We start from the raw sequence: 14,227 nt of genomic DNA on the forward strand, positions 1-14,227 counted from the left end.
TCTTCATGTACATGTGTAAGACATGACCCTCATGGTGGATTTGGAAAGAAGGATTCAAGCCCTGGAAATGAGGCGTTATTGCAAGATACTATATATGAGATGTCACATCGTCAATGAACAAGTGCGTCAAACTATCAAGCAGCACATTGGACCATATGAAGATATGCTGACATTGATCAAGAAAAAGAAAACTGTGACAGTCACACAAGATCCAGTGGCCTAGACAAAACAGTCCTCCAAGGAACTGTCAAGGAAAAGAGGGAGAGGGGATGAGAGAAAAAATGATGGACTGACAGTATTTCACAATGGACAGGAAAACCATTTGCCACAGGCTTTGACACACAACAGACTGACCTGGAGGAATCTGGTGAGCATTCTCTGTGTTGTGCCCCAGTGATTCTTCACAGAGGCCAGGGAGAAGAATACAGACATGAAGCACACTGTGGGACACTGATCACAAACAATTACAGTCGTCATACCAACTGGCCATGGGGAGATCCATCAGTCCTCTTTCAGCTGACCCTGGGAACTCTGCACTGCTGATTCTGGGGATGGGGAACAAATCTGGATTTGGAGTCTGCAGTAAAGGGGAAACAGATCTTTTATTTCTTTCTGTTATTTGCATGTATCAAAGGTAGACATCTTCTCTTATTTGTGAACAAAATTTTGCGGTACAAAATTTGGCTGTTAATTGTTGGACGACATCTTTTGTGAAGAGGGAAGAAGTAAACATCAGTAACTTGTGGTTAGAAATCCAAGGTTAAGGTGACAGCATGGTACTATGATGATACATTGTAACTGGGAAATATTGGGTCTGTTGTCTGTTCAGCTACAGATATTCTTTATCATTTTCCAACACTTTCTGTGACATAGTAAAAAAAAAAAAAAGAAAATGGAAATATTCCTGCAAACACTTTTGAGACACAAGTAAGTTGGAGAAGAAATGATCCATACCTATCCTTTTTTTTTCCTGTGTGAAGAAATGATGATCCATACCTATCCTTTTTTTTCCTGTGTGAAGAAATGATCATCCATACCTGTCCTTTTTTTTTTTCCAGTGTGAAGAAATGATGATCCATACCTGTCCTTTTTTTTTCCTGTGTGAAGAAATGATGATCCATACCTATCCTTTTTTTTCCTGTGTGAAGAAATGATGATCCATACCTGTCCTTTTTTTTCCAGTGTGAAGAAATGATGATCCATACCTGTCCTTTTTTTTCCTGTGTGAAGAAATGATGATCCATACCTGTCCTTTTTTTTCCTGTGTGAAGAAATGATGATCCATACCTATCCTTTTTTTTCCTGTGTGAAGAAATGATGATCCATACCTGTCCTTTTTTTTCCTGTGTGAAGAAATGATGATCCATACCTATCCTTTTTTTTCCTGTGTGAAGAAATGATGATCCATACCTATCCTTTTTTTTCCTGTGTGAAGAAATGATGATCCATACCTATCCTTTTTTTTCCTGTGTGAAGAAATGATGATCCATACCTATCCTTTTTTTTCCTTTGTGAAGAAATGATGATCCATACCTGTCCTTTTTTCCTGTGTGAAGAAATGATGATCCATACCTGTCCTTTTTTCCTGTGTGAAGAAATGATGATCCATACCTGTCCTTTTTTCCTGTGTAAAGAAATGATGATCCATTCCTGTCCTTTATTATTCCTGTGTAAAGAAATGATGATCCATACCTGTCCTTTATTGTTCCTGTGTGAAGAAATGATGATCCATACCTGTCCTTTTTTTTCCTGTGTGAAGAAATGATGATCCATACCTGTCCTTTTTTTTCCTGTGTGAAGAAATGATGATCCATACCTGTCCTTTATTGTTCCTGTGTGAAGAAATGATGATCCATACCTGTCCTTTTTTTTCCTGTGTAAAGAAATGATGATCCATACCTATCCTTTTTTTTCCTGTGTGAAGAAATGATGATCCATACCTGTCCTTTTTTTTCCTGTGTGAAGAAATGATGATCCATACCTGTCCTTTTTTTTCCTGTGTGAAGAAATGATGATCCATACCTGTCCTTTATTGTTCCTGTGTGAAGAAATGATGATCCATACCTGTCCTTTTTTTTCCTGTGTGAAGAAATGATGATCCATACCTGTCCTTTATTGTTCCTGTGTGAAGAAATGATGATCCATACCTGTCCTTTTTTCTTGTGTAAAGAAATGATGATCCATACCTGTCCTTTTTTCTTGTGTAAAGAAATGATGATCCATACCTATCCTTTTTTTTCCTGTGTGAAGAAATGATGATCCATACCTATCCTTTTTTTTCCTGTGTGAAGAAATGATGATCCATACCTATCCTTTTTTTTCCTGTGTGAAGAAATGATGATCCATATCTGTCCTTTATTGTTCCTGTGTAAAGAAATGATGATCCATACCTGTCCTTTTTTTTCCTGTGTGAAGAAATGATGATCCATACCTATCTCTTTTTTGTGTGTGAAGAAATGATGATCCATACCTGTCCTTTTTTTGTGTGTGAAGAAATGATGATCCATACTTGTCTTTTTTTTGTGTGTGAAGAAATGATGATCCATACCTGTCCTTTTTTCCTGTGTGAAGAAATGATGATCCATACTTGTCTTTTTTTTTCCTGTGTAAAGAAATGATGATCCATATCTGCCTTTTTTTTTCCTTGTGTAAAGAAATGATGATCCATATCTGCCTTTTTTTTTTCCTTGTGTGAAGAAATGATGATCCATACCTGTCTCTTTTGTGTGTGTGAAGAAATGATGATCCATACCTGTCTCTTTTTTTTGTGTGTGAAGAAATGATGATCCATACCTGTCTCTTTTTTGTGTGTGAAGAAATGATGATCCATACCTGTCTCTTTTTTGTGTGTGAAGAAATGATGATCCATACATGTCTTTTTTTGTGTGTGAAGAAATGATGATCCATACGTCTTTTTTTGTGTGTGAAGAAATGATGATCCATACATGTCTTTTTTTTTCCTGTGTGAAGAAATGATGATCCATGACCATCCTTTTTTTTTCCTGTGTGAAGAAATGATGATCCATGACCATCCTTTTTTTTCCCTGTGTGTGACAGAGTGGTGAGGACACGGTGCCCACCCTGAGTTCTCTTCGGGAAAAAGATGCAGGGGACGGTGAGTAAACATCCAGCAGATTTGTTCTTCACTTCTGGACCTGGGGAAATAAGGAATTGAATGGGGTTTTTTTGTTTTTTTTTTTTATAGTGGACTGTATGATTTAGACATGTTTTTGTTTTGTTTTTGTGGATAGACTGTATGATTTAGACATGAGCAGTTTTGATGTAAATGGATAGTATCAAACCACACACACACACGCATGCACTCACGCAGATATGTTACGGGGGATTAGGGAGGGGAGGGGTATCGGAGGGGGGGCGGGGGTGGATGTTTGGGGTTGGTTCTTGCCACTCCTCATGTACATTTAGATAAAAGTAAACAGGCAATGAGATCCTTGGACTAGAAAACTGTTTTAATTACGCACACTTGACCGTGACCCACTAGTGCAGACTCCGGCAGGGGTCTGATTCCTGTCCTGTGCAAACTGCTACCTGCCTATGCGGAGAAAACGAAAGTAGCTACGGCCGATAAAAAATAGAAAACTGTTTATTTTTCCTACATTGTGTATATGCTGTCATACTGTTTCTTTGTTTAGACAAATGTTTTAGTGGTTTGCCTGAAGAAGTCCTTATTGGATGAAATATCATTAAAAGAAAAACAAATCAAAGAAAGAAAAAACAAAAGGGGGGAATAAGTTGGTCTCACTTTTTATGACTCTTTTATTATTGTTATTATTATGATTGTTGTTGTTGTTGCTGTTGTTACTTTAAATTGTTTTGATTATAATGTCAATTATATAGTACCTTTGTAGGAGGTAGGTGTTTATTTCGTTTTGTCCATTCATCCTTCATTTCTGGGGGTAATATGTGAAAGTTCTGCTTATGTGTGTGTGGGTTGTGTGTGTGTGTGTGAGCGCATGCATGCATGTGAAATTTCACATGGATGTGTATTCACCTTTGAGTTTTTGCTTTGTTCCAGATGAGCTGTCCAACATTTTGAAGAAGTTGTCCTTGGAGAAGTACAGTCCTATTTTCGAGGAACAGGAGGTGAGTTGGAGTTGTTGTTGTTGTTGTTGTTTTTTGTCAGTACATTCTCTCTAATCGTTTTCTTGTTTTGTATTGTTGTGAAGAAGGTGGGAATGATAAGGGCATTTTGTGCTTATGAATTGAATCAGCATGTGGAAATCTAAACTTATGCAAAATATACCAGTTTACATGTTAAGCATATTTTGTGTAATGGTATCATTTTTCTGAATGTCTGACACTGCCCTCAGTTTTTTTGTCGTCATCTTCGACGTTCGTGGGCGGCAACTCCAGTGCTCACTGGTGTGGCTTTTACCTGCCTGACCATTTATGCCTGATAAGCAGCCTTACTCCCTTTGCCTGGGTTTTCAGGCTGGGTATGTTTGTTTTGCAATAACCCACTGGATACTGACATCAGTTACACAATCTTTGATGTGTACAGTTTTTCCTGACCAGGTCTCAAACCCAGGATGCTCAGATTGAACATCTGATGTTTTGTCCACTCAGTTGCTGTTCCTATCTGATTATCACTGATTGAATGACATGTACTGATTGAACATCTGATGTTTTAACCACTCCGTTGTTGTTCCTGTCTGATTATCACTGATTGAATGACATGTACTGATTGAACATCTGATGTTTTAACCACTCCGTTGTTGTTCCTGTCTGACCATGACTGTTTTAACCACTCCGTTGTTGTTCCTGTCTGACCATGACTGTTTTAACCACCCCGTTGTTGTTGTTGTTCCTGTCTGACCATGACTGTTTTAACCACTCCGTTGTTGTTCCTGTCTGACCATGACTGTTTTAACCACGCTGTTGTTGTTCCTGTCTGACCATGACTGTTTTAACCACCCCGTTGTTGTTCCTGTCTGACCATGACTGTTTTAACCACTCCGTTGTTGTTTTAACCACTCCATTGTTGTTCCTGTCTGACCATGACTGTTTTAACCACTCCGTTGTTGTTCCTGTCTGACCATGACTGTTTTAACCACCCCGTTGTTGTTGTTGTTCCTGTCTGACCATGACTGTTTTAACCACTCCGTTGTTGTTCCTGTCTGACCATGACTGTTTTAACCACTCCGTTGTTGTTCCTGTCTGACCATGACTGTTTTAACCACTCCGTTGTTGTTCCTGTCTGACCATGACTGTTTTAACCACTCCGTTGTTGTTGTTGTTCCTGTCTGACCATGACTGTTTTAACCACTCCGTTGTTGTTGTTGTTCCTGTCTGACCATGACTGTTTTAACCACTCCGTTGTTGTTCCTGTCTGACCATGACTGTTTTAACCACTCCGTTGTTGTTCCTGTCTGACCATGACTGTTTTAACCACTCCGTTGTTGTTGTTGTTCCTGTCTGACCATGACTGTTTTAACCACTCCGTTGTTGTTCCTGTCTGACCATGACTGTTTTAACCACTCCGTTGTTGTTGTTCCTGTCTGACCATGACTGTTTTAACCACCCCGTTGTTGTTCCTGTCTGACCATGACTGTTTTAACCACTCCATTGTTGTTCCTGTCTGACCATGACTGTTTTAACCACTCCGTTGTTGTTGTTGTTCCTGTCTGACCATGACTGTTTTAACCACTCCATTGTTGTTCCTGTCTGACCATGACTGTTTTAACCACTCCGTTGTTGTTGTTGTTCCTGTCTGACCATGACTGTTTTAACCACCCCATTGTTGTTCCTGTCTGACCATGACTGTTTTAACCACCCCGTTGTTGTTGTTGTTCCTGTCTGACCATGACTGTTTTAACCACTCCATTGTTGTTCCTGTCTGACCATGACTGTTTTAACCACTCCATTGTTGTTCCTGTCTGACCATGACTGTTTTAACCACCCCGTTGTTGTTCCTGTCTGACCATGACTGTTTTAACCACTCTGTTGTTGTTCCTGTCTGACCATGACTGTTTTAACCACTCCGTTGTTGTTGTTCCTGTCTGACCATGACTGTTTTAACCACCCCATTGTTGTTCCTGTCTGACCATGACTGTTTTAACCACTCCGTTGTTGTTGTTGTTCCTGTCTGACCATGACTGTTTTAACCACTCTGTTGTTGTTCCTGTCTGACCATGACTGTTTTAACCACCCCGTTGTTGTTGTTGTTCCTGTATGACCATGACTGTTTTAACCACTCCGTTGTTGTTCCTGTCTGACCATGACTGTTTTAACCACCCCGTTGTTGTTGTTGTTCCTGTCTGACCATGACTGTTTTAACCACTCTGTTGTTGTTCCTGTCTGACCATGACTGTTTTAACCACCCCGTTGTTGTTCCTGTCTGACCATGACTGTTTTAACCACTCCGTTGTTGTTCCTGTCTGACCATGACTGTTTTAACCACTCCGTTGTTGTTGTTCCTGTCTGACCATGACTGTTTTAACCACCCCGTTGTTGTTCCTGTCTGACCATGACTGTTTTAACCACCCCGTTGTTGTTGTTGTTCCTGTCTGACCATGACTGTTTTAACCACTCCGTTGTTGTTCCTGTCTGACCATGACTGTTTTAACCACTCCGTTGTTGTTGTTGTTCCTGTCTGACCATGACTGTTTTAACCACTCCGTTGTTGTTCCTGTCTGACCATGACTGTTTTAACCACTCCGTTGTTGTTGTTCTTCCTGTCTGACCATGACTGTTTTAACCACCCCGTTGTTGTTCCTGTCTGACCATGACTGTTTTAACCACTCCGTTGTTGTTCCTGTCTGACCATGACTGTTTTAACCACCCCGTTGTTGTTCCTGTCTGACCATGACTGTTTTAACCACTCCATTGTTGTTCCTGTCTGACCATGACTGTTTTAACCACTCCATTGTTGTTCCTGTCTGACCATGACTGTTTTAACCACTCCGTTGTTGTTGTTCCTGTCTGACCATGACTGTTTTAACCACTCCGTTGTTGTTGTTCCTGTCTGACCATGACTGTTTTAACCACTCTGTTGTTGTTGTTGTTCCTGTCTGACCATGACTGTTTTAACCACCCCGTTGTTGTTCCTGTCTGACCATGACTGTTTTAACCACTCCGTTGTTGTTCCTGTCTGACCATGACTGTTTTAACCACTCCGTTGTTGTTGTTGTTCCTGTCTGACCATGACTGTTTTAACCACTCCGTTGTTGTTCCTGTCTGACCATGACTGTTTTAACCACTCCGTTGTTGTTGTTGTTCCTGTCTGACCATGACTGTTTTAACCACTCCGTTGTTGTTGTTGTTCCTGTCTGACCATGACTGTTTTAACCACTCTGTTGTTGTTCCTGTCTGACCATGACTGTTTTAACCACTCCGTTGTTGTTCCTGTCTGACCATGACTGTTTTAACCACCCCGTTGTTGTTGTTGTTCCTGTCTGACCATGACTGTTTTAACCACTCCGCTGTTGTTCCTGTCTGACCATGACTGTTTTAACCACTCCGTTGTTGTTCCTGTCTGACCATGACTGTTTTAACCACCCCATTGTTGTTCCTGTCTGACCATGACTGTTTTAACCACTCCATTGTTGTTCCTGTCTGACCATGACTGTTTTAACCACCCCGTTGTTGTTCCTGTCTGACCATGACGGTTTTAACCACTCTGTTGTTGTTGTTGTTCCTGTCTGACCATGACTGTTTTAACCACTCCGTTGTTGTTGTTGTTCCTGTCTGACCATGACTGTTTTAACCACTCCGTTGTTGTTCCTGTCTGACCATAACTGTTTTAACCACTCCGTTGTTGTTGTTGTTCCTGTCTGACCATGACTGTTTTAACCACTCCGTTGTTGTTCCTGTCTGACCATGACTGTTTTAACCACCCCGTTGTTGTTCCTGTCTGACCATGACTGTTTTAACCACCCCGTTGTTGTTGTTGTTCCTGTCTGACCATGACTGTTTTAACCACCCCGTTGTTGTTCCTGTCTGACCATGACTGTTTTAACCACTCCGTTGTTGTTCCTGTCTGACCATGACTGTTTTAACCACTCCGTTGTTGTTCCTGTCTGACCATGACTGTTTTAACCACTCCGTTGTTGTTGTTGTTTCTGTCTGACCATGACTGTTTTAACCACTCCGTTGTTGTTCCTGTCTGACCATGACTGTTTTAACCACTCCGTTGTTGTTCCTGTCTGACCATGACTGTTTTAACCACTCCGTTGTTGTTGTTCCTGTCTGACCATGACGGTTTTAACCACTCCATTGTTGTTCCTGTCTGACCATGACTGTTTTAACCACTCCATTGTTGTTCCTGTCTGACCATGACTGTTTTAACCACTCTGTTGTTGTTGTTGTTCCTGTCTGACCATGACTGTTTTAACCACTCCGTTGTTGTTGTTGTTCCTGTCTGACCATGACTGTTTTAACCACCCCGTTGTTGTTGTTGTTCCTGTCTGACCATGACTGTTTTAACCACCCCGTTGTTGTTCCTGTCTGACCATGACTGTTTTAACCACTCCGTTGTTGTTCCTGTCTGACCATGACTGTTTTAACCACCCCGTTGTTGTTCCTGTCTGACCATGACTGTTTTAACCACTCCATTGTTGTTCCTGTCTGACCATGACTGTTTTAACCACTCCATTGTTGTTCCTGTCTGACCATGACTGTTTTAACCACTCCGTTGTTGTTGTTCCTGTCTGACCATGACTGTTTTAACCACTCCGTTGTTGTTGTTCCTGTCTGACCATGACTGTTTTAACCACTCCGTTGTTGTTGTTGTTCCTGTCTGACCATGACTGTTTTAACCACCCCGTTGTTGTTCCTGTCTGACCATGACTGTTTTAACCACTCCGTTGTTGTTCCTGTCTGACCATGACTGTTTTAACCACTCCGTTGTTGTTGTTGTTCCTGTCTGACCATGACTGTTTTAACCACTCCGTTGTTGTTCCTGTCTGACCATGACTGTTTTAACCACTCCGTTGTTGTTGTTGTTCCTGTCTGACCATGACTGTTTTAACCACTCCGTTGTTGTTGTTGTTCCTGTCTGACCATGACTGTTTTAACCACTCTGTTGTTGTTCCTGTCTGACCATGACTGTTTTAACCACTCCGTTGTTGTTCCTGTCTGACCATGACTGTTTTAACCACCCCGTTGTTGTTGTTGTTCCTGTCTGACCATGACTGTTTTAACCACTCCGCTGTTGTTCCTGTCTGACCATGACTGTTTTAACCACTCCGTTGTTGTTCCTGTCTGACCATGACTGTTTTAACCACCCCATTGTTGTTCCTGTCTGACCATGACTGTTTTAACCACTCCATTGTTGTTCCTGTCTGACCATGACTGTTTTAACCACCCCGTTGTTGTTCCTGTCTGACCATGACGGTTTTAACCACTCTGTTGTTGTTGTTGTTCCTGTCTGACCATGACTGTTTTAACCACTCCGTTGTTGTTGTTGTTCCTGTCTGACCATGACTGTTTTAACCACTCCGTTGTTGTTCCTGTCTGACCATAACTGTTTTAACCACTCCGTTGTTGTTGTTGTTCCTGTCTGACCATGACTGTTTTAACCACTCCGTTGTTGTTCCTGTCTGACCATGACTGTTTTAACCAACCCGTTGTTGTTCCTGTCTGACCATGACTGTTTTAACCACCCCGTTGTTGTTGTTGTTCCTGTCTGACCATGACTGTTTTAACCACCCCGTTGTTGTTCCTGTCTGACCATGACTGTTTTAACCACTCCGTTGTTGTTCCTGTCTGACCATGACTGTTTTAACCACTCCGTTGTTGTTCCTGTCTGACCATGACTGTTTTAACCACTCCGTTGTTGTTGTTGTTTCTGTCTGACCATGACTGTTTTAACCACTCCGTTGTTGTTCCTGTCTGACCATGACTGTTTTAACCACTCCGTTGTTGTTCCTGTCTGACCATGACTGTTTTAACCACTCCGTTGTTGTTGTTCCTGTCTGACCATGACGGTTTTAACCACTCCATTGTTGTTCCTGTCTGACCATGACTGTTTTAACCACTCCATTGTTGTTCCTGTCTGACCATGACTGTTTTAACCACTCTGTTGTTGTTGTTGTTCCTGTCTGACCATGACTGTTTTAACCACCCCGTTGTTGTTCCTGTCTGACCATGACTGTTTTAACCACTCCGTTGTTGTTCCTGTCTGACCATGACTGTTTTAACCACCCCGTTGTTGTTGTTGTTCCTGTCTGACCATGACTGTTTTAACCACCCCGTTGTTGTTCCTGTCTGACCATGACTGTTTTAACCACTCCGTTGTTGTTCCTGTCTGACCATGACTGTTTTAACCACTCCGTTGTTGTTCCTGTCTGACCATGACTGTTTTAACCACCCCGTTGTTGTTGTTGTTCCTGTCTGACCATGACTGTTTTAACCACCCCGTTGTTGTTCCTGTCTGACCATGACTGTTTTAACCACTCCGTTGTTGTTCCTGTCTGACCATGACTGTTTTAACCACTCCGTTGTTGTTCCTGTCTGACCATGACTGTTTTAACCACTCCGTTGTTGTTGTTGTTTCTGTCTGACCATGACTGTTTTAACCACTCCGTTGTTGTTCCTGTCTGACCATGACTGTTTTAACCACTCCGTTGTTGTTCCTGTCTGACCATGACTGTTTTAACCACTCCGTTGTTGTTGTTCCTGTCTGACCATGACGGTTTTAACCACTCCATTGTTGTTCCTGTCTGACCATGACTATTTTAACCACTCCATTGTTGTTCCTGTCTGACCATGACTGTTTTAACCACTCTGTTGTTGTTGTTGTTCCTGTCTGACCATGACTGTTTTAACCACTCCGTTGTTGTTCCTGTCTGACCATGACTGTTTTAACCACCCCGTTGTTGTTGTTGTTCCTGTCTGACCATGACTGTTTTAACCACCCCGTTGTTGTTCCTGTCTGACCATGACTGTTTTAACCACTCCGTTGTTGTTCCTGTCTGACCATGACTGTTTTAACCACCCCGTTGTTGTTCCTGTCTGACCATGACTGTTTTAACCAGTCCATTGTTGTTCCTGTCTGACCATGACTGTTTTAACCACTCCATTGTTGTTCCTGTCTGACCATGACTGTTTTAACCACTCCGTTGTTGTTGTTCCTGTCTGACCATGACTGTTTTAACCACTCCGTTGTTGTTGTTCCTGTCTGACCATGACTGTTTTAACCACTCCGTTGTTGTTGTTGTTCCTGTCTGACCATGACTGTTTTAACCACCCCGTTGTTGTTCCTGTCTGACCATGACTGTTTTAACCACTCCGTTGTTGTTCCTGTCTGACCATGACTGTTTTAACCACTCCGTTGTTGTTGTTGTTCCTGTCTGACCATGACTGTTTTAACCACTCCGTTGTTGTTCCTGTCTGACCATGACTGTTTTAACCACTCCGTTGTTGTTGTTGTTCCTGTCTGACCATGACTGTTTTAACCACTCCGTTGTTGTTGTTGTTCCTGTCTGACCATGACTGTTTTAACCACTCTGTTGTTGTTCCTGTCTGACCATGACTGTTTTAACCACTCCGTTGTTGTTCCTGTCTGACCATGACTGTTTTAACCACCCCGTTGTTGTTGTTGTTCCTGTCTGACCATGACTGTTTTAACCACTCCGCTGTTGTTCCTGTCTGACCATGACTGTTTTAACCACTCCGTTGTTGTTCCTGTCTGACCATGACTGTTTTAACCACCCCATTGTTGTTCCTGTCTGACCATGACTGTTTTAACCACTCCATTGTTGTTCCTGTCTGACCATGACTGTTTTAACCACCCCGTTGTTGTTCCTGTCTGACCATGACGGTTTTAACCACTCTGTTGTTGTTGTTGTTCCTGTCTGACCATGACTGTTTTAACCACTCCGTTGTTGTTGTTGTTCCTGTCTGACCATGACTGTTTTAACCACTCCGTTGTTGTTCCTGTCTGACCATAACTGTTTTAACCACTCTGTTGTTGTTGTTGTTCCTGTCTGACCATGACTGTTTTAACCACTCCGTTGTTGTTCCTGTCTGACCATGACTGTTTTAACCACCCCGTTGTTGTTCCTGTCTGACCATGACTGTTTTAACCACCCCGTTGTTGTTGTTGTTCCTGTCTGACCATGACTGTTTTAACCACCCCGTTGTTGTTCCTGTCTGACCATGACTGTTTTAACCACTCCGTTGTTGTTCCTGTCTGACCATGACTGTTTTAACCACTCCGTTGTTGTTCCTGTCTGACCATGACTGTTTTAACCACTCCGTTGTTGTTGTTGTTTCTGTCTGACCATGACTGTTTTAACCACTCCGTTGTTGTTCCTGTCTGACCATGACTGTTTTAACCACTCCGTTGTTGTTCCTGTCTGACCATGACTGTTTTAACCACTCCGTTGTTGTTGTTCCTGTCTGACCATGACGGTTTTAACCACTCCATTGTTGTTCCTGTCTGACCATGACTGTTTTAACCACTCCATTGTTGTTCCTGTCTGACCATGACTGTTTTAACCACTCTGTTGTTGTTGTTGTTCCTGTCTGACCATGACTGTTTTAACCACTCCGTTGTTGTTCCTGTCTGACCATGACTGTTTTAACCACCCCGTTGTTGTTGTTGTTCCTGTCTGACCATGACTGTTTTAACCACCCCGTTGTTGTTCCTGTCTGACCATGACTGTTTTAACCACTCCGTTGTTGTTCCTGTCTGACCATGACTGTTTTAACCACTCCGTTGTTGTTGTTGTTACTGTCTGACCATGACTGTTTTAACCACTCCGTTGTTGTTCCTGTCTGACCATGACTGTTTTAACCACTCCGTTGTTGTTGTTGTTCCTGTCTGACCATGACTGTTTTAACCACTCCGTTGTTGTTGTTCCTGTCTGACCATGACTGTTTTAACCACTCTGTTGTTGTTCCTGTCTGACCATGACTGTTTTAACCACTCCATTGTTGTTCCTATCTGACCATGACTGTTTTAACCACTCCGTTGTTGTTGTTGTTCCTGTCTGACCATGACTGTTTTAACCACTCCGCTGTTGTTCCTGTCTGACCATGACTGTTTTAACCACTCCGTTGTTGTTGTTGTTCCTGTCTGACCATGACTGTTTTAACCACTCTGTTGTTTGTTCCTGTCTGACCATGACTGTTTTAACCACTCCGTTGTTGTTGTTGTTCCTGTCTGACCATGACTGTTTTAACCACTCCGTTGTTGTTGTTCCTGTCTGACCATGACTGTTTTAACCACTCCGTTGTTGTTGTTGTTCCTGTCTGACCATGACTGTTTTAACCACTCCGTTGTTGTTGTTGTTCCTGTCTGACCATGACTGTTTTAACCACTCCGTTGTTGTTGTTGTTCCTGTCTGACCATGACTGTTTTAACCACTCTGTTGTTGTTCCTGTCTGACCATGACTGTTTTAACCACTCCGTTGTTGTTCCTGTCTGACCATGACTGTTTTAACCACTCCGTTGTTGTTGTTGTTCCTGTCTGACCATGACTGTTTTAACCACTCCGTTGTTGTTCCTGTCTGACCATGACTGTTTTAACCACTCCGTTGTTGATGTTGTTCCTGTCTGACCATGTCTGTTTTAACCACTCTGTTGTTGTTCCTGTCTGACCATGACTGTTTTAACCACTCTGTTGTTGTTCCTGTCTGACCATGACTGTTTTAACCACTCCGTTGTTGTTCCTGTCTGACCATGACTGTTTTAACCACTCCGTTGTTGTTCTTGTCTGACCATGACTGTTTTAACCACTCCGTTGTTGTTGTTGTTCCTGTCTGACCATGACTGTTTTAACCACTCCATTGTTGTTCCTGTCTGACCATGACTGTTTTAACCACCCCGTTGTTGTTGTTGTTCCTGTCTGACCATGACTGTTTTAACCACTCCATTGTTGTTCCTGTCTGACCATGACTGTTTTAACCACTCCGTTGTTGTTCCTGTCTGACCATGACTGTTTTAACCACTCGTTGTTGTTCCTATCTGACCATGACTGTTTTAACCACCCCGTTGTTGTTGTTGTTCCTGTCTGACCATGACTGTTTTAACCACTCCGTTGTTGTTCCTGTCTGACCATGACTGTTTTAACCACTCCGTTGTTGTTGTTGTTCCTGTCTGACCATGACTGTTTTAACCACTCCGTTGTTGTTCCTGTCTGACCATGACTGTTTTAACCACTCCGTTGTTGTTGTTGTTCCTGTCTGACCATGACTGTTTTAACCACTCCATTGTTGTTCCTGTCTGACCATGACTGTTTTAACCACTCCGTTGTTGTTC

At 42.2% G+C, this 14,227-nt stretch overlaps 1 protein-coding gene across 4 annotated transcripts in view; it reads left to right on the forward strand.

Moving 5' to 3' along the window:
- The window catches only part of LOC143300163 (ankyrin repeat and SAM domain-containing protein 6-like), a 60,201-nt gene that overhangs the window by 36,642 nt on the left and 9,332 nt on the right, over window positions 1-14,227 (forward strand). For all 4 annotated transcript variants that reach the window (XM_076613710.1, XM_076613712.1, XM_076613713.1 and 1 more), the window contains exons 14-15: window positions 3,058-3,115; window positions 4,037-4,104. In XM_076613710.1, coding sequence (XP_076469825.1) covers window positions 3,058-3,115; window positions 4,037-4,104 — 126 coding nt within the window. The remainder of the gene's footprint in view (window positions 1-3,057; window positions 3,116-4,036; window positions 4,105-14,227) is intronic.

The sequence above is a fragment of the Babylonia areolata genome, chromosome 26, assembly GCF_041734735.1.
Source record: "Babylonia areolata isolate BAREFJ2019XMU chromosome 26, ASM4173473v1, whole genome shotgun sequence".
NCBI classification, from domain to species: Eukaryota; Metazoa; Mollusca; class Gastropoda; order Neogastropoda; family Buccinidae; genus Babylonia; species Babylonia areolata.